This window comes from Astatotilapia calliptera, chromosome 14, assembly GCF_964374335.1.
Source record: "Astatotilapia calliptera chromosome 14, fAstCal68.1, whole genome shotgun sequence".
NCBI lineage: Eukaryota > Metazoa > Chordata > Actinopteri > Cichliformes > Cichlidae > Astatotilapia > Astatotilapia calliptera.
Window position 1 is genome coordinate 32,292,928 of NC_137435.1, and position 26,425 is coordinate 32,319,352.

At 41.6% G+C, this 26,425-nt stretch overlaps 1 protein-coding gene and 1 pseudogene across 3 annotated transcripts; one reads left to right on the forward strand and one right to left on the reverse strand.

Moving 5' to 3' along the window:
- Nucleotides 1-3,378: 3,378 nt before the first annotated feature.
- Nucleotides 3,379-17,457, forward strand: LOC113036253 (TRPM8 channel-associated factor homolog; annotated as a pseudogene). The gene is made up of 12 exons (XR_013901208.1): nucleotides 3,379-3,519; nucleotides 5,117-5,792; nucleotides 11,897-12,113; nucleotides 12,281-12,565; nucleotides 12,821-13,122; nucleotides 13,226-13,400; nucleotides 13,821-13,915; nucleotides 14,459-14,672; nucleotides 15,120-15,356; nucleotides 15,694-15,911; nucleotides 16,164-16,277; nucleotides 16,578-17,457. The product of XR_013901208.1 is annotated as a TRPM8 channel-associated factor homolog (transcript).
- A 1,928-nt stretch (nucleotides 17,458-19,385) lies between these two features.
- Nucleotides 19,386-22,159, reverse strand: LOC113036923 (endonuclease domain-containing 1 protein). Of its 2 annotated transcripts, none has more exons than XM_026193529.2 (6): nucleotides 21,269-22,159; nucleotides 21,003-21,115; nucleotides 20,793-20,893; nucleotides 20,483-20,597; nucleotides 20,170-20,329; nucleotides 19,386-19,891 (listed from the first exon to the last, which is right to left on the reverse strand). In XM_026193529.2, exons 2-6 carry the CDS (start codon nucleotides 21,078-21,080, stop codon nucleotides 19,500-19,502), a joined length of 846 nt encoding a protein of 281 aa, XP_026049314.2. In that variant the 5' UTR covers nucleotides 21,081-21,115; nucleotides 21,269-22,159; the 3' UTR covers nucleotides 19,386-19,499. The 2 variants fall into 2 exon arrangements, with proteins under 2 accessions (XP_026049314.2, XP_026049315.2); XM_026193530.2 differs by having other exon boundaries at nucleotides 20,173-20,329; nucleotides 21,269-22,118.
- Nucleotides 22,160-26,425: the final 4,266 nt, after the last annotated feature.

Here is a 26,425-nt window from a genome sequence, read left to right on the forward strand (position 1 = left end):
ACAACACTTGTTTACTTTCCATCAAATCATGAGTAGCAACATAGCACAGCTCATGTTTTAAATCTCTTCTTACATCTTAAGATCTGGCAAATTTTTGAGGGTGATCTCCTGTGAGAGTGGTCAATGTATCTGATGGAGATTTGTCTCTGCAGGATTGTTAAAGGATGTTCTTAAGGATGTTCTTGTGTCTTACTGCCTGTTTCCACTTACAGCACACTCAAGTGAAACGCCAGCGCTCTCCAAATGCAGTCATCCTTCCCCAGAAAAGGAGGAAAACCAAGGTTGTCTGTCTGTCCTAGACTTTCTAGTGTCCTAGTGGTGCTAAATTGATAACAAATAAATGATAGCTATATGTCTTCCACCCCTCAGGCCTCTACCTCAGATGCAGACGACACGTTCACAAGACCATCAGCCACCATCCCTGATTCTGAGCTGCCTCCGGTCTCAAATACAGCCCACAATCCTCGACCCTCTACTGTTGCACCTCGGCCAGACAGCCCTCTAAAGATCCACAACCGCTCAGTAGAAGAGTATCAGCAGGTGTACCATGAAGTGGTTGATGATATGCTGAGGTCAGTGTGGATCAAACCCCTTTTGTCCCCCGCCCGACAAAAAAAATGGCTTAAAACTTTCTATTTCTTCTGTTCCTCACAGAGACGAGAACGGACAGCTCCATCCATACAGTTTGGAGCTGGGACGCCTCATAAAGAAGAAGCTATGGGAGAGACTGAACCGTCCCACCATGATTATGTCTACTGATGAAGACGGCCGCCTTCACGTGGACGTGACTTACGGAGTTGAAGAGTGTCCTCCTGAATTTAATGTGGATACTACAAAAGAACCCGAGTGCTGAGCTGAACAGCTCAGAGAAACAGTGAAAGAAATGAGAACAGTTACTGAGTCTGTGTAAATAAGCTTTAAATAATCTGTAAATAAAACTTTTAAATAAATTCATTAGTGACAAAATCATCTGCAGGACTCAAATTGCTGAGGCACCACCCCTCAGCTCCACCTTCACTCGGATAAAAGCCTCTTGCTCCTACAGCCTCCATCCTCTTCTAGAAGTTCTTGCAAAAAACTAAAAAAAACTAAATGTAACCAGAGTAAAGCAATCTCTCTCTCTTCTTATCTCAGAAAGAGCTGTCGTAAAGCTTCTCACCTTTCAATTCATCTGTGCATCCAGCCTTTACATTACTCCCAAAATGTTGCCACAGTTGGCTATCACAGTCAATGAAAACTGTGCTTATGGTCAATCTCATAAAAAACTGTAGTTGTGTTCATATACAGGTGTGTCCCTCTACCCTTAACAATGACTTAAGCTGGGAAAGCTGAGAGGTCAGCAGGCATTTTCTGTTGAAAAGTTGAAAGTGATGCAAAAAATAAAGAAGAAGTTAGAGGAAAAATAAAGATATTTTGAATGCCAGTGACAGCATTTTAAAGAATCATTCCAGTCTTTTCAAAATCTTGTTTCTTCCCAGGTTTTCTCAGCTTCTTGCTGCAGACAGACAAATGGACACCTGTCCATTCTTAAGATGAAGATATCACCATAAGATGAAGTAACACAAGATGTCATAGTTTGACTGTCTTCTCAAAATATGTCACTATACTCTGAGCTGACCCATTGATGTTAATGATTCATCAAACACATCCATCAACACCAACGCCCATGTGAACACTCATAGCTACAACTGGAAACCGTTGGTTGAGTCATTGGCCTGATAACCGCCTTCGTTTGACCTCTTAACCTGACAAATATTTGCTGAATTGATGATTTCCATGTCAGGTTTTGCACAATTGCCTTTACTTATACTTCTTTTCGTTTTGCACAGAAAGATTTGACCTTTAGTTGTTAAACATTGGACTGAGCACATACAGACATACACAGCAGAGTGTAAAGTGTCTGTGCATCTTTAGGTGTGTTTGCTGAAAAAGTAGTTTGACCAAATAACTGTAGTTCTGTGTTTCTGTCCTTCTGTGAATGTTCTTTCGTGTCTATTCCATTTATGTTGGAGACAAGAGGAAAAATGCCCATTAAGCTTTTGCTACATGCACTAATGTCACGCAACACAGGGATGATGTGTAGTGTAAAACAGACTAACACTGGGTCTCATTTGTTTGGTGTCTCTTGGCTGTTCACAGGTCATTTTTTCTAAAGACTCTAAACTTGATACATGTAAGCTTTAGACTTTTAATACGTCAAAGAATTGCTTTTGTATTAACTTTGACGTGAGTCTAATTAGACTTAAGCAGGTTGTGTCTGATCTAATGAAAAGACAAACATCCTTTTTTTGTTTGTTTACTGATAAAGAATAAGGAGTATCCTCAGCTACAAGGAGTATTGGCAGGATAAGGTCAAAGGTCTCTCGATCACACAGTCACACAGTATTTCATTGTTTTGTCATATGAAGCAACACCAACACCTGTTCTAACTACATCATAGGTAGATTTGGAAACCCTGAGTTGCCTTAAAAACCTGATAACCACTTTCGTGTGACCTCTTGACCTGATCAGAATTGACTAAAATGATGATTTTCATGTATTCACTTTTATTTTGCACAGAAAGATTTGACCTTTAGTTGCTGGACCAAGCAGATTTACATTTTATACACAGACACACACACAGACAAGAACTGCTGTGTGTGAGTCTGATGTTGCTGTTGTAACTATGATGCTTACAGGGAACTAGTTTAAAGGGGCATTTTCAAGGCTAGTCATAAATCTTCAGTCAATAACAACCCACCAGGCTGTGCTGTGAGGTAGCAGTGAGAACAATGAGAACACCTGAGCGTAAAAAGGAAGTACTTTTTGTTTCTGTGAAATAGCTCCAAGCCAGTAGGACTCTGTCTTAACCTGCTTTGGTTTTATGTTTCATTCTGGAGGCATGTGGGTTTTAAACAGCATAAAGTACAGTCTTCCATGGAAAGCTGAACTGACTGACGAATGTCGGTTGGAAAGAATTTACACATCGGCCAACCTCACTGGGTGTCTCACTGCCTCCATCGGGATTTTGGTGGATGAGCCTAACAGAAAGAAGTTTAAACTCAAATAGCAAAGAAAAATAACACATCGGTCTGTGATGGATTGTAATTAATGATGTAATATAAAAGAGGTCACCTAAACACATGAGATATCAATGGAAATGGAAAGCCCAGGATGTCCTGGACTTAGTATATCGGGACTTAGCAGGATAGTTTAAATAAGACAAAAGATATAGACCAAAAACAAATGTCCATTACAGAGGACATAAATGGATAGGTTGGTTCTTAGGAGGATATAACACATCAAAGTTCTCATTCCCATTCTCATATTTACATAACATTTATAATCTTTATAAACATTTGACTCTGTGGCCTCCTTTCAGTGGTCACTCCCCTTGTATGTTTGTCCACTTCTTCGCGTATCTCCTGATATAAGCAGCACCTTTCCCTGCTCTGAATTGCATTCTTTCTCCTGTCCAGTCACGTAGAGCTCCTGGTCTTTCATCTCTACAGCCTAATACAACAGAAAGGCATCTTTCAGGTAACAAAAAAACCCTAAAGTGTTGTGTTTTTAAGTTGTGTTTGGTTGTAATGAGATCAGTGAAGAACAGCTTTTTATTTTTGCAGAATACATCTTAGCTTTTGATTTTCAAGTAGTCAAAGACTTGCTTTTGTATAAACGTTGACTCCAGTGTTATAAAACTTAATCAGGTTCCTTTTGCCTTACTGAGTAGACAGACATCTCTTATGTGTTAAGGTTGACCTATGTACTCCTTCAGGAGAATGCACCTCAGAATATGGAGGAAGAAACATGTTTATTACATTCACACAGACTCACACACAACAATACACACAACTCTGTTCTTAATTTTGTAACTGTGGAAATAGTTTGGGAAGTATTTTATTTCCAAAGAGAGGCATTTTCAAGGCTATTCATAAATCTTGTGTAAATAACAATAGTGAGGTAAATAACAGTGACGCAGCAGTGACAATCACCTGAGTCTGAAGGGGTACTTGTTTCTGTGAAAATGGTCCAAACCAGTAGGACCCTGTCTCAACTTTTCATTGTGTGTTATATTCACAATTGCCACTGTAACCAAATACAAAATTAAACAAAAAGTAAGTTAAAAACCAAAATGTCTGTTCCAGCGAACATAAAAAAAAATCTTCGATGTAATGTTAAGTCTTTTGTGTGATTTGGTGCTTCTTAAATTAATTAATGAATGATCCAAAAAGTAGCGATATTAATGCTAAAAAAAAAAAACAAGAAAAGAAAGAAAAATATTTCCTCCAAACAAAGCTTCTAAATTTTAAATGCGCAAATCAGTCCGTGCATGATTACATTGCTCCGCCCATCAAAAAGTCGACTGCGCGATATCGCCTCATTTATTGGAATGACGCATGTCGGTTGAAAACATTTACATATCGGCCAACCATACTGTCTGTCTCACTGCCTTTATCAAGATTTTGGTGGATGAGTGTAATAAAGTTTCTGGCCACACTCTTTACTCCCTCATCTAAAACTGGATGCTGGCCTTACAGAGGGAAGGCAGACACAAGTTGGAATATAATTAAGGACATTTAGACATCTAATGTATTTGGGTATGCAAAATGAGGCACTTTTACTGTTTTCATTGCACATTTGCAGCTTGGTCCAGAAACTGAACTCCTGGTCAGTTACTAGGACCATACTGCCAAATTCACCTGCTTCTTGGAAGATTTTCTTTCCTTCCCTGCTAACCCCGAAGTAGCTGTGACACACTTCCTTTCTTCATTTTTTCAGTGGAAATACATTTTAAAACAATGATCTTTGCCAATTTGCAGAGAACACGTCATATTCTGATTAAACATTCATTTATGGTCACTTTTTGCACCAGTGGTGATAAAAGGAGCTGTGTCTTATCAGTGGTCCCTCCCCTTGCTTTTTCCTCCTTAGCACATAACCTTGTATAACCAGCTCCATTCTCTGCTTTCATTTTTATTCTTTCTCCTGTCCTGTCACGTAGAGTGTGTTTCTCTTAAACTGTTGGGCCACAGCGTAATACCACAGAAGGAAACTTTCAGCTATTTGGCTGTAATGAGATTAAACCTGATGTGTTAACAACTTCCTCTTTCTGCATCCTAACCTTATTCATCAGTCTACAGAGTGTAAATCCTCTACACTATGTCATCTAACCAATCATTCAAAAACCAACATGAAGAGGCCTACGCCTCCCTGATGAAAGGCCTGAAGGAGCTGGACCTACAGGGACCCTATGTTCCCAGTGACCTGGTCCTGATCGGAGACCATGCCTTTCCTGTAGCAATGAACAGTCGAGGTCAGGTGCTGATGGCTGCCTCTCTGTACGGCAGTGGAAGGATTGTGGTCCTGGGTCATGAGGGCTACTTGACAACCTTTCCTGCTCTGGTAGAAAATGCTGTGACCTGGCTGAGAGGTGATGGATCTGATAACCTCTCTGTAAGGGTGCACAGAAAAGTCAGTGCAGTTGCTGATAACCTCCAAAAACCCAGCTTCCAAGTAGAAGTTGTGGGAGCTTTCAGTGACAGACTGGGAGTTGGTGTTTATGTGACCGATGCCTACAGCGTGGGCTCAGACCCAACAGAGCTGGTGGCGTTTCTGAAAGCTGGAGGAGGGGTGCTGATAGCTGGGCAGGCGTGGCATTGGGCTGCAACTCACCCCAAAGAGAACACACTGCATCAGTTTGATGGGAATAAAGTGGCAGGAGTGGCAGGAATCTACTTCACTGAGCGTTATGGTGAGGCGGAGAACCTGCCCGTCTACCCTCAGATCCCGTCCTCCTGGAAGTCATTAGCGTGAGTATTCTATATAGCTCTGTTTTACTGAACGTTTACAAAAGTTCCACTTTCCATATAATAACTTTAAATTTTGTGTGACCTTTTGAGCTTTTGAAAACAGTTTTTCTCTCATTGAAAGATTCTTCCTAAGGTTAAATTTGGGACTGATACCATTTCTTTATTAGCTAATTTAATTTATATTGGGATCTTCCCCTCCCAGCATTCCTGGATCTTGGATGAGGGGAGGATCATCCACAAAAGTCCATCAAAGGACTTAGTTTGTGTGTGTGTGTGTGTGTGTGTGTGTGTGTGTGTGTGTGTGTGTGTGTGACTCTGTCTTTTCAGAAAAGTCAGTTTATGTCATGTTCCTGGGTCGAGCGACCCAGTGTTTGAGTTTTATGTATCTTTTGTATTCATTTGTGCCCTAGTTTAGCTCATCCAGTGTATTTTGAGATTGCTGTTTAGTCCTTTGTTCCTTAGTTGTTTATGTCATCTCCCCCTGTACTAAGTCTCCCTGGTTCATGCGTCATGTCTGCGTGGTTATGTTTACTTCATGTCATGTCTAATCTCCATGTTTCCTGTTTTTTCCTTTGAAAGTCTGTATTCAATGTCAGTGTATTCAGTTTCACTTCTCCTGTCCTGTCGTTTGGTTCATGTGTGTCATGCTGTGCTCCCATGTGTGGCCACTTCCCCTGATCATCCCTCATGTGTATTTAGTCTCTGGCTGTGTCCCAATTCAGGGTCTGTACTCTTGAAGTACGCATTTTAAATGCAGTTAAGTCACCGCCACGCAACGACGGCTGTCCCAACCCAAGTGTACTTCAAATGCATACTCCAAATGCTCCGTCGATTTCCCCAAATATCAAGCATGGTCCGGTGCACGCTTCGTGGTCCCATATATCCCACAATTCATAGCGCGGCGGTGGGTGTGGAGAATTTTGCCGCAAAATACGGCAGAATGGAGCGGTCGGAGAGGTTTTTTTTTTTTTTTCCAAACTTCATTGAAATTATAAAGCGAACAGTCAGTCATTCCAGTTCAGTTTTTACAGTAGACATACAAGGCAAATAAGAGTAACAATATACAGTACAATGAAATAAGAAGGATAAATAAATAAAGGGGAAAAAAAGAAAAAAGACAAAAAGGGGGGGAATGTGACAGACTTCATAACAACTTTGTACTTGAAAGTTGTGACAGCTCATTCGTTAAACATTTCTGAATTAATTTCAATCAATAATAAACCTTTTTTATTGGAAGTTAGAGTAAGAGAGTTTAAGTAATATTCAATTTCAATCAAAAACAAATTAAATGATGGGGTTTTGAAATTTACATTTATGTATATGGAATTTCCCTAATAAGATGGAGCGGCCGAAGAGTGAACTGTCAAAAGTACTGAATATGACATCACTTATTTATGTGCGAATGTTTAATAATTAAAGTCAGTCATATATCCACAAACACAACAAGCTGAAAGTCAGTGATATATGTATATGTGTGTATATATATATATATGTGTGTGTGTGTGTGTGTGTATATCTATATATATATCTATATATATCTATATATATATATCTATATATATCTATATATAGATACACTCAACAAAAATATAAACACAACACCTTTGTTACTGCTCCCATTCCCCATGGGATGGACGTAGAGACCTAAAATTCATTCCAGATACACAATATAACCATCCCTCCCAAACATATATATATATATATATATATATATATATATATATATATATATATATATATATATATATATATATATATATATATATATATATATATATATATATATATATATATATATATATATAAAAAACACCCAGCACGCCCCTGCGGGCGGTTTATCCTTCAAGCTCGGGTCCTCTACCAGAGGCCTGGGAGCTTGAGGGTCCTGCGCAGTATCTTAGCTGTTCCCAGGACTGCGCTCTTCTGGACAGAGATTTCCGATGTTGTTCCCGGGATCTGCTGGAGCCACTCGCCTAGCTTGGGAGTCACCGCACCTAGTGCTCCGATTACCACGGGGACCACCGTTACCTTCACCCTCCACATCCTCTCGAGCTCTTCTCTGAGCCCTTGGTATTTGTCCAGCTTCTCGTGTTCCTTCTTCCTGATATTGCTGTCATTCGGAACCGCTACATCGATCACTACGGCCGCCTTCTTCTGTTTGTCTACCACCACTATGTCCGGTTGGTTAGCCACCACCATTTTGTCCGTCTGTATCTGGAAGTCCCACAGGATCTTAGCTCGGTCATTCTCCACCACCCTTGGGGGCATCTCCCATTTTGACCTCGGGACTTCCAGGTTGTACTCAGCACAGATGTTCCTGTACACTATGCCGGCCACTTGGTTATGGCGTTCCATGTATGCCTTGCCTGCTAGCATCTTGCACCCTGCTGTTATGTGCTGGATTGTCTCTGGGGCATCTTTACACAGCCTGCACCTGGGGTCTTGCCTGGTGTGATAGACCCCAGCCTCTATGGATCTTGTGCTCAGAGCTTGTTCTTGTGCTGCCATGATTAGTGCCTCTGTGCTGTCTTTCAGTCCAGCTTTGTCCAGCCACTGGTAGGATTTCTGGATATCAGCCACCTCCTCTATCTGCCGGTGGTACATACCGTGCAGGGGCCTGTCCTTCCATGATGGTTCCTCGTCTCCCTCCTCTTTCTTGGGTTTCTGCTGCCTGAGGTATTCACTGAGCACTCGGTCAGTTGGGGCCATCTTCCCAATGTATTCTTGGATGTTCCTTGTCTCATCCTGGACTGTGGTGCTGACACTCACCAGTCCCCGGCCCCCTTCCTTCCGCTTATCGTACAGCCTCAGGGTGCTGGACTTGGGGTGAAACCCTCCATGCATGGTAAGGAGCTTTCTTGTCTTTATGTCAGTGGTTTCTATCTCCTCCTTTGGCCAGCTTATTACCCCAGCAGGGTATCTGATCACAGGCAGGGCGTATGTGTTGATGGCCCGGATCTTGTTCTTACCATTCAGCTGACTCCTCAGGACTTGCCTGACCCTCTGCAGGTACTTGGTGGTTGCAGCCTTTCTAGCGGCCTCTTCATGGTTCCCATTTGCCTGCGGGATCCCCAGGTACTTGTAACTGTCCTCTATGTCTGCAATGTTGCCTTCTGGTAGTTCAATCCCCTCAGTTCTGACTACCTTCCCTCTCTTTGTTACCATCCGACTACACTTCTCCAGTCCAAACGACATTCCAATGTCATTGCTGTATAGCCTGGTAGTGTGGATCAGTGAATCGATGTCTCGTTCACTCTTGGCATACAGCTTGATGTCATCCATGTACAGGAGGTGGCTGACAACTGCTCCGTTCCGTAGTCGGTATCCGTAGCCAGTCTTGTTAATGATCTCACTGAGGGGGTTCAGGCCTATGCAGAACAGCAGTGGGGACAGAGCATCTCCTTGGTAGATCCCGCACTTGATGGTAACTTGTGCTATGGGCTTGGAGTTGGCCTCTAGTGTTGTACGCCACATCCCCATTGAGTTCCTGATGAAGGCTCTTAGGGTCCCATTGATCTTGTACAATTCTAGGCATTCCAGTATCCAGCTGTGGGGCATTGAGTCATAGGCCTTCTTGTAATCAATCCAGGCAGTGCACAGGTTGGTCAGTCTGGTCTTGCAGTCTCGGCTGATTGTTCTGTCTACCAGTAGCTGGTGTTTTGCACCTCTGGTATTCTTGCCAATTCCTTTCTGTGTCCCGCTCATGTATTGACCCATGTGCCTGTTCATCTTAGCCGATATGATACCTGACAGGAGCTTCCATGTAGTACTGAGGCAGGTTATTGGTCGGTAGTTGGAGGGGACCGGTCCCTTCTTGGGGTCCTTGGGGATCAGGACCGTCCGGCCTTCAGTTAGCCATTCCGGGTGTCTTTCGTTAACTAGCAGCTGGTTCATTTGTGCTGCCAGACGCTCGTGGAGTGCAGTCAGCTTCTTCAGCCAGTAGGCGTGAACCATGTCGGGCCCTGGTGCTGTCCAACTCTTCATACTGGAGACCCTTTCTTGGATATCTGCCACTGTGATGGTTACTGGACCCTGTTCAGGGAGGTCGCTGTGGTCTGCCCTCAGATCCTCTAGCCACTGAGCATTGCCATTATGGGTTGCATCCTTCTCCCATATGCTCTTCCAGTATTGCTCCGTCTCCAGCCTTGGTGGTGCTGTTCTCTTATTATTCCCTTGCCACTGAGAGTACACCTTTGCTGGTTCTGTGGAGAACAGCTGGTTTATTCTCCTGCCTTCTATCTCTCTGGTGTACCTCCTCAAGCGGCTGGCCAAGGCTGTGAGTCTTTGCTTGGCAGTTTCCAAGGCCTCAGGTATGGACAGCTTGCTGTATTTCTTAGGCACCTTATTTGTCGCACCTTTCTGCAACTCCGTTAGTTGGCTAACCTCCCTCCGTGCTACTTTGATCTTGTCCTCTAGCCTCCTTCTCCATGGAGGGTACTGCCCCTTGTGGCTGTTCAACTTGTAGCCAAGCATCTCACTGATCACTGCTGCCGTATTGTAGATCAGCTTGTTAGTGTCGGTAACCGTGGTTGTAGGTATTGTCCGTAGTGCTGCATTAACATCATCTAGCAGACCTTCTGAGGGTACTTCACGTAATCTTGGTAACCGGCTACGGGGGAGCCAGGTTTCAAGCTTGGCCATGATCCTATTTTTCAGGTCAGTTCCTCTCGCACTCAACGATCCTTCTCCTATCGCACTTGGGGCTATGTACCCAATCTCGGGTGGGGGTGATGATATCTCCCCCCTGACCTGGCGTCCTGACTCCTCCTTGCCGTAGCATTTGTGTTGTACCTCGTCAATCTCTAGCTGTGAGAGCAGTCCCTTCTTTCGAATGTTGGAACACTGAGCTACTAGTTGTTTCGCCGTCATTGTGGATGTTGGGTATCGAAGAATCCATAGGTCCCTCATCCTATTCATGTAGCCCCTTCCGCCGGGGTTACTTGCGTAGTAGCATTCCAACAACGCCCTGTTTTCGTCCCTTGCCCACCGATGCCTTATATATATATATATATATATATGTATATATATATATATATATATATATATATATATACATATATATATGGATGGATGGATAGATAGATAGATAGATGTAGATAGATATATCATAATAATCTGACAATACTATAATATTGGCCATATTATATTTACATTATCACAGTGAGATGACTTTAGTCTCATGAACAACATTAACTAATTGTTATTTACTAACTAATCTTAAATGACTGTTCAGCACAGAAGTGAAGCCCAACAATCATGTTTTACAGTCCCGTGGTCTCAGCCTCAGATACTCAACTAATCAAAGTGATGTCATGACAAAAATGAATGACCAACAAAACATTTTTCTCCTTCATTTCTGTCAAACAATGCTGTATGTCACGTGTCTTGCGGTTAGTAACATGGTTGCTAGGCAACCTGAACAGCGCGACGAAGCGTATACCGTCCCATTTCACAAGCCTCTCACTTCCGCACTTCTCGTACTTATAGTACGCACCGTACGTAGTACGCGTAGTGCGCGTACTTCAAGCGTGCAGACCCTGAATTGGGACACAGCCTCTGTGTTTCATACAGTCTGTGTCACGTCGTCTGTGTTCCCACCCTCCATGTCCTCCCGGCCAGTCTGTACATCATCGTCATTTGACCTTAGAACTGAAGAAGCTTCTCGGATGAGAGGTGAAACGTCTTCAAGTAACTTAAAGAAGTCCAGATGCTTTTCTTTGCAAGCTCCTTTGATCATCGTCATGGTTTTCTGAGTCTCCTTAGTTTATCAGTATCTGTTTCCCAGTTTAGTTTAGGTTCAGTTTAGTCACGGTGTTTCTGCTTTGTGTTGAGACCTGTCATCAGCCACAATAAAGGCTCGCTTTCAGTTTAAGTTTACTTCGGTCTACTCTCTTGTGTTCGCACCTGGGTCCACCACACACACCCCCGCACGGTCCGTCCCCTCAGATCGTGACAGTTTATTTTTACAGAGTTTATATAGTTTTCACAAATAGGTTAATTTACAAACCACTGATTTTTTTTTTATATGAAGAAATGTGTACAATTATTCTTAAATCACTTTAATTCTGCACATGTCACTTTTCTATTCCACTTTTCAAATACAGGACAGGCAGGGATTTCAAGGATGACTTGGGGTTCTTACTCCAGGGGGTTTCAGAATTCAACCTCCCCTCTGAGTATCTGTGTTCTGAGGTTCTAGTCCACAGCCCACTAGCCTTTCCCATCGGGACTACAGAAGATGGACGACCATTCCTGGCAGGAGCCTACTATGGGCGAGGACGAGTCCTTGTGGTTACACATGAAAGATGTCTTGAAGTTGAGGTAGAGTCAACATTAAATGTTAGTCATAAAATTTCAAAGTCAAAATCTTTAGAGGGTTAGGTATTAGACCTCAGGATGATTGAAGTGAAATGTGTGCTGATTGGACTTGTCTTTGATATATCACCAAATCCATGACTTCCTTTGCTGCTGCTTTCCTTTGATTTTAGAGTATGGCTCCATTTTGGAGAAACGCCATTCACTGGTTGGATGAAGGGCGCAGAGGGGTTGTTGGTGTCATGGTGGATCCTGCACTCAAAGTTCTGAGTGAGTCTGGGCTGAAGTGCGAGAAGACAAACTTCAGGAAAGACCTCAGCGTGTTTGTGTGTAAAGCGTATATCACTGAGCATTTGGAGGAAACTTTGTGGCAGAGGGAGGAGGCCTGCTGATTGGAGGACATGCCTGGTACTGGGCGCAGACACATGCTGGGCAAAATCCACTTACAGATTTCTCAGGTATGAAAATGCACCACAAGGGTTTCAAAATATACAGAGTAGAAATACCGGTAGTGTTCTTATTTTCCACCTAATTGTCCATGTGTAAAATGTGTTGTATACATGCAGTGCTGTAACAGACTTATACATTATAAGGTGTGATATGTTGTGATAAGTCAAGGATCAAAAAGGAGTCTTCTCATTAGTGGTCAAAAACAAAGTCAAGACATTTCCAACCACATGACTCAAAGTCAAACTGGCTTTACTTTTTTTCAGGGAACAAGATCCTGAACCAAATGGGATTGAGCCTGTTAGGAGAAACAATCCGTGCAGGAACATACAAAGCCTTTGTACCCAGCTGGCCGATTAAAGATACTTACCACTTCCGCCACCTTCTACACCGCTTTGCTGCCCATGTGACTACAGGTGTAGAACTTAGCAAGCATGAGGAGGGATGTCTTAAAAAGCTGGGCAATGACTGTGATGCTTATTTGCGCACAAAGGCACATGGCTGCTTCTATTACACTCAAGTGTTGGCTGCACTCACTGACATGTTAAAGAGGTCAGGCCTGCCACAGGTGAGTAGAGAAAAAACATTTGAACAGCACAGACTAGTGCACTGATGATTATATGGCAGCTGTTAACCACTAAGATGTTACACTAATATGTTCTTCTTTCAAGGTGAGTGACAGCTGCCCTGCAAAGACGCCAAAAGACCATCTACTCCTCAGTTTGGGATCACCTGTATACGAGTTTTGCCTAAATCCTGAGGCCCTCCTGCCCTACCTCATCAAGGATAGGCCACTGATGCCAGACGTCTATAACCACAGGCTCAAGATCGATGTTACCACAGCAGGTCAGATTTCATGTTTGTGGACAAATGTGTCAATTGTGAATATGTCACAACCAGTGTGCAAGCCACACTTAAACACAAAACTTAGTGGGTCAGATTCAGTGAGTTTATTTACAGTCCAAGTGATTTGATAACTGCTTACAAAATCTTCAAGCAAGAGAAAATCCACAGTTTCTATCTACTAAGTCTGTAGGAACTCGTAGTGTTCACTAGTCAAATCCCTAACTTCCGATCCCACATGACACAGAAACGGATTCTCCCCCACAAATTTCTCTCTCTCAGAGATAGACGCCCAGTGACACCTTTTTTTTCAAATTTGTGTGTGTGTGTGTGTGTGTGTGTGTGTGTGTGTGTGTGTGTGTGTGTGTGTGTGTGTGTGTGTGTGTGTGTGTGTGTGTGTGTGTGTGTGTGTGTGTGTGTTAGATGGGGAAGAGTGGATCAGCACTGGTCTCTACCTCTCTCCTTGTATGAGTACCTACATGGTGATGCCAACTGAGATTATCAACAAGGAGTGGAAGGTGAAACCTACAAAATTGTATAATTTAAAGGTCTTTCTCCTTCTGATGACACTACATGTTCATGAAAACCTCAAGTGAGGTTTGCATGACTCCTTTTTACCCTTTGTAACTGTAACAAGGTCCATTTGTAGTTTCAGCCATTTCAAAGATTGATGTAACGACCATGATATCACCCACAGGTGAAGCTCTGTTTTGAAGCTTTTGGGAGTGTTGAATTATGCTGTGTTGTGCTGCGTGGCGTGCCGCAACAGCCCCTTAGGTTCTGCCTGTTTGCAGCAAAGGTTCATTCAATCTAAAGGACCAGCCCCACTTGATTTTTTTCTGTCATTTAACAGCTCAAACCATCCCTGAAATCTCTTACTTGATTGGACGATATTGACACAGGAAACTAATAGCACACCACAAGAAAGAAAATGTAATCATGACAACTGCTTTGTAAATCATTCCTGAATGCACTCTGTATTCAGGAATGGGGCTGTTTGCAAAGGCGACGGGTGTTGTAATTTGACGCTAAATCCAATAGATTTTCCATTTTATCTACAGATTCAGATAGGCTGTCAAACTGATGACCTACATGACAAGGATGAGCTGAAGAGACCACCACGTGTTCATGAGCGATTTCCTGTTACATCAGAGATGATGCATGTGTCCAACCTGTGGGGGGGGCTCATCTACCTGGTGGCCCCACCCAACACACAAGTGAAGGGGTTGGAGATCATAGTGCAGAAAGCTGTAACTGTTCCATATTACAAGTCTGGTAAGTCTGTGGTTTATAACAGTGCTGTGTACTTTATGTCCATGGAGTTAATGGAAGATATCTGATAAGTCTTAATCTTATTCACTTGCATCACCTTCATTCTGATCCCAAGTGTTTTCAATGGACGATGCAGGTGAAACAATTTGAGTTCAACATGTTGAAAGTTAAGTAAAGAAAAGTAAACAAAAATCTAGTTAACAGCTTAACCCTCTCGTCTAAAACAGTGTACAAGGTTTGCTTAATTCTTATTATTCAAAGCCTTCAGCTTTACACAAAAGCCTGTTTTAAAACTTTAAAGGCTGTTTGAAGGGTGTAATCAAATGCATATGTGACGCTGAAAAATTACAGAAATACAAAATACAGATACTATAGAAAATGTTTATATTTTTTAAAATGCAGTAATTCAAAGCATTTTAATAGATCTGCTCCTCTCTTTGTTCTTTTCAGGTGCAACAACTGCAGCTGAATGGTTAAAGCTGCGCACGGCTCCTGGGCCCTGGACAGAGTTGGAGTTTGAAAACATCGTCCTCACCGTACCATCACATGTTGTTCGGGGTCTGGAGCACCCCGAGGAGGTGGCCGCTCTCTGGGATGAAATCATGAGGGCCATTGCGGATCTGGCTGCCAAATCACACAAATTTCCCCACAAGGAGCGCTTTGTGACAGATGTGCAGATTTCTGCTGGTAAGTGCACTTTGACTCCCAAGGACATGAAACTAGTCCCAACTCACTGTGGATGACAAACAATTTAACTAAAACATCATGTTCATGCTCAGTGTGATACATTTTTATATTTGTTTTTGACTCTGTTGATGAGAGGATGCAAAGATTTCTAGAAAACAAAATATATATACAAAGAAAGGATGAGGAATATCAACTAAAGTAGAGACTACTGGATTACTCACATACAACAAGATCAAGATGATCTGGCAAAGGGTGGGATTTGGGAACTGACATGTGTCAATTCTGGTAGGTGAAAGAGGCAGGAAAACAAAATGTCATGTATTTTTCTTCTGTTAAGGCTGGATGCATTCAGGTTATCCCATCATGGCACACCATGCCTCAGCTGCTGAAGTAGTTGATGTTAAAAAAGGTAAACAACTGTGGGGCCCCATCCATGAACTTGGACACAACCAACAGAGAAGCTGCTGGGAGTTCCGACCACACACCACAGAGTGTACATGCAACCTGTGGTCAGTGTATGTGAATGAAGAGGTGCTGGGCATCAACAGAGCACAGGTAGAGCAAATCAAGTGTTTTTGACAGTCTCATTTGTTTTATATTAGTCAACATCAAGAAAACTCTTTTTGTATCCTATCACAGCACATCACATACCTTTTTCGCTGTGATCACATGATTTCATAACTACATAACATAAATAGATTTAAAACTCTTCTTTGTTTTACATCAATCATCATCAGAAAACTCATGACTGAGTTTGCTGTGATCACATGATTTAGCAACTATCTCATTCCATGTTCTTTCGTGCAGGCTCATGGTGATTTGACTTTAGCTAAACGAAAGAGTCGAGTAGAGGAGTACATCAAGGGAGGAAGGAAACTCAGTGACTGGAGTATGTGGGTTGCCCTGGAAACATATCTGCAGGTGAGAAATTATAGAGAAATTTTGCTTGATCCATAGTAAAGAAAACACTTGATATGAATACAGAGGTGGGTAGTAACTAGTTACATTTACTTGAGCAAGTTTTTGAAAAAACTTTGCTTTTAAAGTATACTCGACCCACCTCTGTATGAATAAGACTGAAAGTCCATATAGACTTGCAGACTTATAGTGAAGCTAACATTAAATGGTAACAGGTTCTGATGCTTTGGTCAAGAGATTATTGCTCCTAACATAAAAGACAGCTAATAGTTTGGCTTGTTGTTATAATTACCTTCTCTGTAGCTCCAGGAAAAGTTTGGCTGGGATGCCTTTAAGAAGGTTTTTGCTGCGTACCACCACATGAGAGACTTTCCTGATGACAATGACACAAAGATGAACCTGTATGCTGAGACTTTCTCGCAGACTGTGGGGATGAACCTGACCGGCTTCTTCAAGGCCTGGGGCTGGCCCATCAAAACAGCCACTGAGAGGAAACTGTCCCAGCTGCCTTATTGGAATGATCACCCCATGACCCAGTACAGATGAACTAAACACGACTGCGGAATAAAGAAATGTAACGAGTGAAACTTTAGTTCATTAAACGCTTTATATTAATCTTTTTATAACATTTATTGCATGCAGAGGAACGTTGTAGCTTTTTTCACAGTATTTGCACTGATCATTTGCTCCAAATTAGTACCCCTCCAATTTAACTAGATTTCTTTGAGTAAACTTGGACATTAACATGTCCTCTGTGCTTATTTTTATATCTGGGATTGTAAGAGAGGAGGGGAAGAACTGTAAGTTGGGTTGCAGTGTAGAGGAGCTAAATATTATTATTGCTGTTCCTCAAAGTGAAGATCTGTTGCCATAATGTCAAAACGGCTTAGCTCTGTGAATTATAAAAAGGTAATTATTTAGCATACACACAGATTGCAGCTGGATTGTGAGCTGTGGTTATGCTGTTGCTTTTTGGTTTAATCAGTAATCATGTTTTTAATGCAGCAAGTAGCATTTCAGTAAGTCTGTAAAATTCTGTAACCCATAATTATCACTCTGTAATAACCATGTAATGCTTTCACTGAACTTTGAACTTGTCAATCGCTATGGGACAACCTGGACTCATTTTTTTGCCTCTAAATTGAGAACTGATGCACACAATAAACAATAGTTGTATAATTAAGTCTGTCGTTTTTTTTTTTTGTTTGTTTGTTTTTTTTACTATATACACCTTCCTGCAACACAGGCTGTTTGTTTTTACTTTTCAGACATAATTATGATGAAGAAGCCATCATTCACAGCCTTGCTCCCAGTACTTACTACTTTGCATTTATTTCCTCTCACGCCCACGTCAACGTACTCTTGCCTTCCTTCAACATTGCTAGGTTGTGGATATGATAGAGTCGCAACATATGCTCATTAATCAACTATCTAAATTGCCACATTCTTGTCTTAGCAGGATCAATTTCTTTGCAAAACTACTCACTGGTGCCCGATGCTCAACCTCAAATGAAACAACTGCAGTTCAGATTTTCAGTATGTTAATTACGGTTGAACAAAAATGTTGCATAACAAACACAATCCTTTCATTTCATGGGGTGAAAAGTAATTGGACAAATTAAAGAACTGAAAATAAAATGTTCATTTCTAATACTTGGTTGAAAATGCTTTGCTGGTAATAACAGCCCGAAGTCTTGAGCTCATGGACATCACCAGATGCTGGGTTTCCTCCTTTTTAATGCTCTGTAAGGCCTTTATGCAGTGGCCTTGATTTATCAAACTCCTGACTTCCTTTGACTGCATGTTTTTGTCATTGTCCATCTATATTGTAAAACAACACCCAATCAATTTGACTTTTTTCCTAAACTGTGCTGGCTTTTCTTGGCAACTTAAGGATGGCTTGTTTTTCTGCATGGAGAGCTCTTTGGATTGCATTTTCTCTGGTCACAGTGAACTCTTCCAAATGCAAGCACCACATCTCAAATTAGCTACAGGACTTTTGTCTGCTTAACTGATAATGACATAATGAAGGAACTGCCCACACCTGCATTTGAGTCAATTGTTCAACTACTACTGTTCCCTTCAAAAATAGGGCGGCACATGTTAAGGAGCTAAAACTCTTAAACCCTTCATCCAATCTGAATGTGGACGCTGAGAGTCTGTATATTATGTCCATTATATAACTATAATTGGCATATGTTGCAGTGAACAGGTAATAAAAAAAACTTGTGTCAGTGTCGAAAAATATATGTACCTAACAGTGTGTATATGAAGAGCCTCAGCTGGGCTCAGGCAGTTTGAATCATTCATAAGTCTGTGATTGTATCATTATTTCCTCTTCTTTTTTGTCATAGTTTTTTCTTTTTTTTAAATGAGTACAGTCTCCCAAACAGAGGGTCATCCCTGACCTGACCTGAAGTATTTCAGCTGTGCAAGAAACTCAGTATTGGAACATGTGGGTGGCCCCAAAGACACATGAAGCCCAGTGAGCTGGGACTCGTGGATCCTCCAGGCATTCTGGTTCAGCTTGGGATTCTGAGGAACCACATTCGTCTGGGTGGCATTGAGGCTAGGGACTGCAGGTAAGAAGTAAAAGAGGGACAAGATTACAGTTTCTCAGTCCAAATAAAAGGTGAGAGTCTTCAAATATTGTAGAAAATTATTAAATACAAGCATGTCTAGAAAAAAACGTTGAAACATAATGCTGTAGTTCCGAGAGCTGTATTTACGTATGGTAAAGCTGAAGAAGCATTTTAAATGTCTTTAAATAAAAAATGTTAAGCTTTGCCTGGCCTTTCTCATAATGGTAGTCAATCTAAACTTTACTTTCCAAGTCTAAGCTGTAGGTTTATATGTAACATTTTATTATGTCAGCTTAAAGTGTAGCTAATATAACACCTCCTGAGAGTCAGTTTAATCACCAATTTCCAGCTTATTCACTGTATGACAGCATTTACAGTTTAATTACAGGTTTAAGACTCCTGTTGTTGCTCTGTCTTTATCACAGGCCCTCGATTGGGCCGAGTGTGTACATTGAATACAGTACTGTAGACTGCACAACCTTCTCGCCTTCCTTTGCGACACAGTTACTAATAAATAACCACATTATCCTTGTGCTTCTCATTTTTATTCATTTATTTAATATTTAATAGTAAGGATTCATTGGTTACTGTAAAACAACAATGTACAATTAAAAGATCCTTAAATTTACTGCCATCATTGCTTTTATGCTCTGCAATTGTTGTAAAACAACTCTCCCACTGGCTGTGCCGTGAACTGCTGCAAGAATGTTTCCAGTTTATCCAGAGAGAGCTGCTCCACCAAGTTGTCCTCTGTGTTTCTTGCTCTGGCAGCGCCGCTCTGAATGGGTCTGTCGTTGTTGTCCACACAGCAGTAGGCATTCCACAGGTAGTCTGGGATGTTGACACGCTTAACATTGTTTTTAACAATCCAGCTGTCTGCAGAAGGAATGGCACCGACCAGCACGTACGCCTTAGGGCACTTCTCCAGAAAAAGCTCAGTAAGCTGGGACTCGTGGATCCTCCAGGCATTCTGGTTCAGCTTGGGGTTCTGAGGAACCACATTAGTCAGGGTAAAAGTGGCGTTGCGACTAGGGACTGCAGGAGAGAAGGAGAAGAAGGACAAGCTTAAAGTCTCTCTGTCCAAAGAAAAGGTGAGAGCCACGATGAGTCAAGAAGTGGGTTAGTCATTTTCATTCAGCAATTAAAATATTCTAGAAAATTATAAATTTCAAGCATGTTTAGCAGAAAACATTGAAACATAAGGCTGGAGATGCTGCTCGTTAGTTAAGTCTATCTATCCTCAGCTGCTGCAGTCAAAAACAATTCCCCAGTCCTGTACTGCCATCTACTGTCTACCCTCCTGAAAAACATACAACCTGGATGGTGTCCATTGGGGTTGAGGTGACCACGGTCAAAGCCTGAATTTGTGTAGTCCTCATTCAGAGCTTGTCTCTCTCCAAGGTAGACACCAGGGTGATCCTGCCCCAGCCAGTATCCATCTTTCATCTCTCCCTGCCAAGACCGATCTACCAGCTAAGATGCATGGAAACAAGATAGCAAATAATTAATTCCTTACGATCTAAAAATGTCTAAAAGAACAGAAAATGTAAATTTTATGACTCTATATTCTTCATACTTTCTCTCTAACATAAATATATATGCAAAATAAGCTCGTGTGGAACAAACCTGTGGCTCTACAAACCACCTGTTCTCCCTGCCACCTCCATTACTGGGCTGGAATTGATAGGCAGAGTAGACAGCAATGCGATGGATGGTGTCATACAGTGTGGCAAAGTGATACCTGATGGTGCAAATATTAGCAATAGATCAGAAGTGCTACTATGATAAATAAAGAACAAAGAAAGTTTTCGTTCTAAAAGTGATAAGCAGCAGTTGGATTTTCAAAGATACCATAGAAAAACAGTATTCTGAGTACACATTACAATGCTGTGTATGCTGATTCAGTTTTAAAGTATTCTTTCTGCCGGTTTACTACCTGTTGACAAAGCGCTGACAGAGACGGGCAGCACCAGGTGTGGATGCTCCCAACTCAGGCACCTTTTCTTTGTAAAAGTACTTCATGCATTCTGGTGCATCCTGGGGCAAAATGATAAAATACATAATAATTAATAGTAACAGAAGTGAAGCTATTTGATAAGACACATATTTAATTATTCTGATAATCTGGAATAAGAAACCAACAAACCTCAAAACGTTCCACAACATCTGCGTGGACAAAACAGAGGAGCGGGAGAAGAGCACACAACGTTATGAATGTTTGCATTCTGGATCAGAAGTGTGGTGTCTGAGATTATTGACCTGAATAAAACACAAAGCAATAACACTTTTGTTAACAAGGCGCTACGTTACAAAGTATATGCTGCCGTGTATGTATAGCTCAGGCCATCACGTACTAATAAGCTAATTGCTGCTTTGGACCATCTGTGTTGATATTTGTGTGTTTCCACTCACCTGCTGGTGCACCTGTCTGCTGCCACAGTTCACCCTGAAGAAACTGGCTTTTATATGTGACTTCTCACCACTCCCTTTCACTCTGTTTGTCCAGTTTTATCTGAGCACATGATATTTGTGTGGAATGAACCAGAATCTGCTTACCAAGGAGCGGGTGCGGCTGACTAGATGATGTAGAAAATGGTAAAATTAGCACTATGATAGTGAGAGTGTGAGTAAATCTTAGTCACTTGCTTGAGTACAAATGAGTACAGCGTTCTGTTTAAAAACAAAAGAAAGAAAGAAAGAAAGAAAGAAAGAAAGAAAGAAAGAAAGAAAGAAAGAAAGAAAGAAAGAAAGAAAGAAAGAAAGAAAGAAAGAAAGAAAGAAAGAAAGAAAGAAAGAAAGAAAGAAAGAAAACAAGAAAACAAGAAAGAAAGAAAGAAAACAAGAAAGAAAGAATATATCAGCAGTAATATAGTATTCCAAAATATGTTTTATGCTCTAAATATATTCTGACAAAATGACATTTTGATTAGAAAACTTTTACCTCAAAGTATTCAAAACAAACACTTACTGTTTCTGGTTTTAAACCCTGCTGTGCATTTGATTTCTTGCCTAATACTCTATGAAATCAAGAATCACATCCAGTAAATATTTTAGCTACTGTCTGATTCCTTGGAAACAAGAACATTTCACTGCATGTCATTCAGAAAGTTGCATGTTTTTAATGATTGGTAGGCGAGATACTGTTTCCCTACTAATAGGCTCATACAACATAAAACACTCTTACTTCCAATGCAGTTATTTGCACTCCAGATCACCTCCTGGAATATTACTAGCATGCGGTTTTGACAGATTTACTTACACTCTCCAACAATCAGTTCTTGGTTGGGCAGCACAGTGCTATCTGTTCATATGCTGATTTTCCCACGATTACAACAGGAGCTACAGTTAAACCTCACATATGGACTCTTCACAGATATCCAATATATTTAGTTCAGCTGATTAATCTAACAACTTGTTTGCATTTTGACTTGTTCCATTTACTCAAATAGGCCAAGAGGTCATCACAGAAAGTTAATGCTGTTCATCTGGAAGCGCTGCTTCCAGAGGTGTGAGAGAAACATTTCATCACCAATCAAAGTGACTTCTTCGGACAGCTGAAACAAAAACTAGCATAATTTCCTAACAATGAGCCATAAACTCAGCTTCATGATCATTAATATGTAAACTGTCTTGACCATTGATTAAAGGCCATGATTACAGTTCAGAGAGTTGGGGAATAGACGCAATCAAAGTATTGTAAGCTTGTGAAAGATGGACTCTTAGGCCAGATTCTTGGTTCCAAAACGGTTGTTCCCTTTGCACATAAGTGGCATCTATAGCCTCTTTTCCACATTACCTACTTGGGTTGGCTCAATTCAAGACAACTCTACTCTAGTCAGTTTCAGCTGTTTTCCATTACAATTGATCCATTACAACAAACTCAGTTCACTGAAGTAGGTGCTAAAAAAATAGGTGGTACCAGGTACTATCCAGAGATGAGCAGTAATACTCTTTAATTACTAATTGCTTTTTTCAAGTAACGAGTAAAGTAAGGGATTACTATTGCAAAAAAGTAATTAGATTACTATTACTTTCTCGTGAGATCGCTGCTTTACTGAGTTACTAAACCGTGATTTTTGTCTCATGACAATGAAATACGAGCATGCGATGTCTGTGGCAGCAACACGTGTGTAGATCAAAAATGTATAATAGGGATTAGATTAGATTAGATTAGATTAGATTAGATTAGATTAGATTAGATTAGATTAGATTAGATTAGATTAGATTAGATTAGATTAGATTAGTTGAAACTTTATTAATCCCTCGGGTGGGTTCCTCCAGGAAATTCGGTTTTCACAGCACGGACAGAAGTTACAGAATGTGAGCAGAAATATACCATATATACACATATATAAATACAGAGTATACAAAAGGGATAAATAGAATAAATAGGAATACAAGGGAATTGCACATTTCAAGTATGTGAGTCTATTGCACCGTTGGATATTAACAAAAAGTATTGCACAGTGAAGAGGCACTACAGCTTAGTTGTTCCCCACTCCTTTGTCCTCCTGTCTCTCCTCCCTCTCCCCTCCAGAGGGGAGTTAAACAGTTTGATGGCATGTGGGACAAAGGAGTTTTTAAGTCTGTTGGTTCTTGACTTTGGGAGAAGCAACCTGTCACTGAACAGACTCCTCTGGTTGTTTATGGCCGTGTGCAGAAGATGCCCAGCATTGTTCATAATGTCCAGCATTTTCTTTAGTGTCCTTTTCTCTGCCACTGTCACCAGAGTGTCCAGCTTCATGCCGACCACAGAGCTAGCCTTCCTGATCAGTTTTTCCAGCCTGGATGAGTCCTTCTTTGCTGTGCTGCTCCCCCAGCACACCACAGCATAGAACAGTACTCCAGCAACCACCGACTGGTAAAACATCCTCAGGAGCTTCCTGCAGATGTTAAAAGACCTCAGCCTCCTGAGGAAGTACAGTCTGCTTTGGCCTTTTTTATACAGGTGCTGAGTGTTGCATTACCAGTCCAGTTTGTTGTCCACCCACAGCCCAAGGTACTTGTATGTGTTGACCATCTCCGGCTCCTCTCCTCTATCTGAATTGGCAGTATACCTGCTCTGGACATCCCGAAGTCCACAACCAGTTCCAGGTGGTTTGTGTGACTCCATGTGACAAAGTTCATCACCAGACTCCTGTATCCCTCTTCCTGATCATCCAAGATACACCCCATAATGACCGTGTCGTCTGCAAACTTCTGAATTCAATTCAATTTTATTTATACAGTGCCAAATCACAACAAAAGTCGCCTCAAGGCGCTTTATATTGTACAGTATATCCTATAACAATAGATACAGAGAAAAACCCAACAATCATATGACCCCCTATGAGCAAGCACTTTGGCGACAGTTGGAAGGAAAAACTCCCTTCTAACAGGAAGAAACCTCCGGCAGAACCTGAGAGCTGCTCCATCCAAAGTGGAGGAAACATCTGGTGAAGTCAGACAACCATATAGGGCAGAATGTTGTTGAACATGGAAACTTGTTTAACTGTCATTAATTAAAACCTGTGCATGTGATATTCTTTGATCGTGAACCCTGACATAATAAAACCATTTTGAATTTATGCTGTGACGGAGATCTGTGTTGACGATATAGAGCTGTGTATCTTCCCACACATGTGTTTAATAAAATCATTGTTTTGAAGCACTTGGACCAGTGGTCGTTTGTCTCACACCTCAATCACGAATCGGGACAATGGAAAGCTACAGTTCATCACAAGGCTTCATCTCACCATCACTAGTGTGCAGGTAGGAGTGGTGAAATGGAGGACCCAAAGTGCTCCAGAGACAAACGTGAACTCAAACAGCTTTAATGCTGAACTCAAACAGAACAAAACTAAGACTACGTTCACACTGCAGGCGAAAGCGCATCAAATCTGACATTTTTGACCCTGTGCAACCCATACCCAATCATGGTATGACAGTGTGAACAGCACAAATCCGATATTTTCAAATCCGACCTGGGTCACTTTCGTATGTGGTACTGAATCTGATACACATCTATTGTTTGAATGGTCATGTCGCATTAAAGCTGTCTTTTACATCACTGACACAAGACAGACGCCAATTATCAGCGCCCGAGAAGACATCACGAACGCTTCCTGGGCACCCAGTGTAGATGTTAGTGAAACTGTTGGGAAGACAATGTTGAAACATAAACATTTTATTTGTACTTCATAATCTGCAGATTCTGTCAGAAATCTGCAACTATCCTTTGAAGCACCGATCCTCTCTAAAACAGCAATAAGGATATTTATTAGGCCATATATAAATAACACAATAACTTTATAATTTAAAGCAAAATTGGGAAACGTAAAGTCCAAAAGTCTTTATATTAAGGCCATCAGTCAAACAACACTGTTTGGTCTGGGTCTAAACAGAGCGCACCAACGGTGATGAGACAGCTTACAGGGAGGAGGTCAGCGCCCTGACCCACTGGTGTCAAGACAACCATCTCACCCTCAACGTCGCAAAGACAAAGGAGTTGATAGTGGACTTCCGGCGGTGCAGAGAAGTACACACCCCCATCACCATCAACGGCGCTGCTGTGGAGAGAGTGAGCAGCTTCCGGTTCCTTGGTGCACATCTGGCTGAGGATCTTACGTGGTCAGGACACATAAACAATACAGTGAAGAAGGCGCAGCAGCGCCTCTTCTTTCTCAGGAGACTGAAAAGATTTGGCATGAGCCCCCGCATCCTCAGGACCTGCTATCGCTGTGCCATTGAGAGCATCCTCACTGGATGCATCACCACCTGGTATGGCAACAGCACCGCTTACAACCGCAAAGCTCTCCAGAGAGTAGTGCGGTGCTCTGAACGGATAATTGGAGGTGAGCTTCCCTCCCTCCAAGACATCTACAGGAAGCGGTGCCTGAGGAAAGCGGGGAGGATCATCAAGGACTCCAGTCACCCCAGCCATAAACTGTTCAGACTGCTTCCATCAGGAAGGAGGTTCTGCAACATCCGGTCCCGTACCAGCAGACTGAGAGACAGCTTCTTCCACCAGGCCATCAGACTGCTGAACACCTCATAGACACCTCACCTTTACTACTGGAACTTCAACACATGCACTCCACACTGTATATAAATGCCACTTGTTTTGCACATGTCCAACTACCAACGTCTGTAAATTTCATATATTTTATTTTATTGTTTACTCTATTTAATTTGTAAAATATGTGTACACACACACACACACACACACACACACACGTAGAAAAACATATTTAGTATATACATCCAGTAATGCATACACTCTTATATTGTACATATATTTATTACTCTCAGATTTAGCCATTCTTATATTTTGCTTGTTTTATGCTGTTGTATTTTTGCACACCTCTGTTGCTTGTGAAGCTCGCACACAAGAATTTCCCTCACATGTACCAGTGTACCTGCGCATGTGATGTGACAATATAAGTGAAGTGAAGTGATTTGATTTGAGATCACGACACAGACACAGAAACACAGGGCTTAAATACACAGGGGAGCAATCAAGGAATGGGAAACAGGAGGGAAACACAGCTGGGGTGTGGGTGAGAAGACCATTTGTCTATGTTCTTAGTT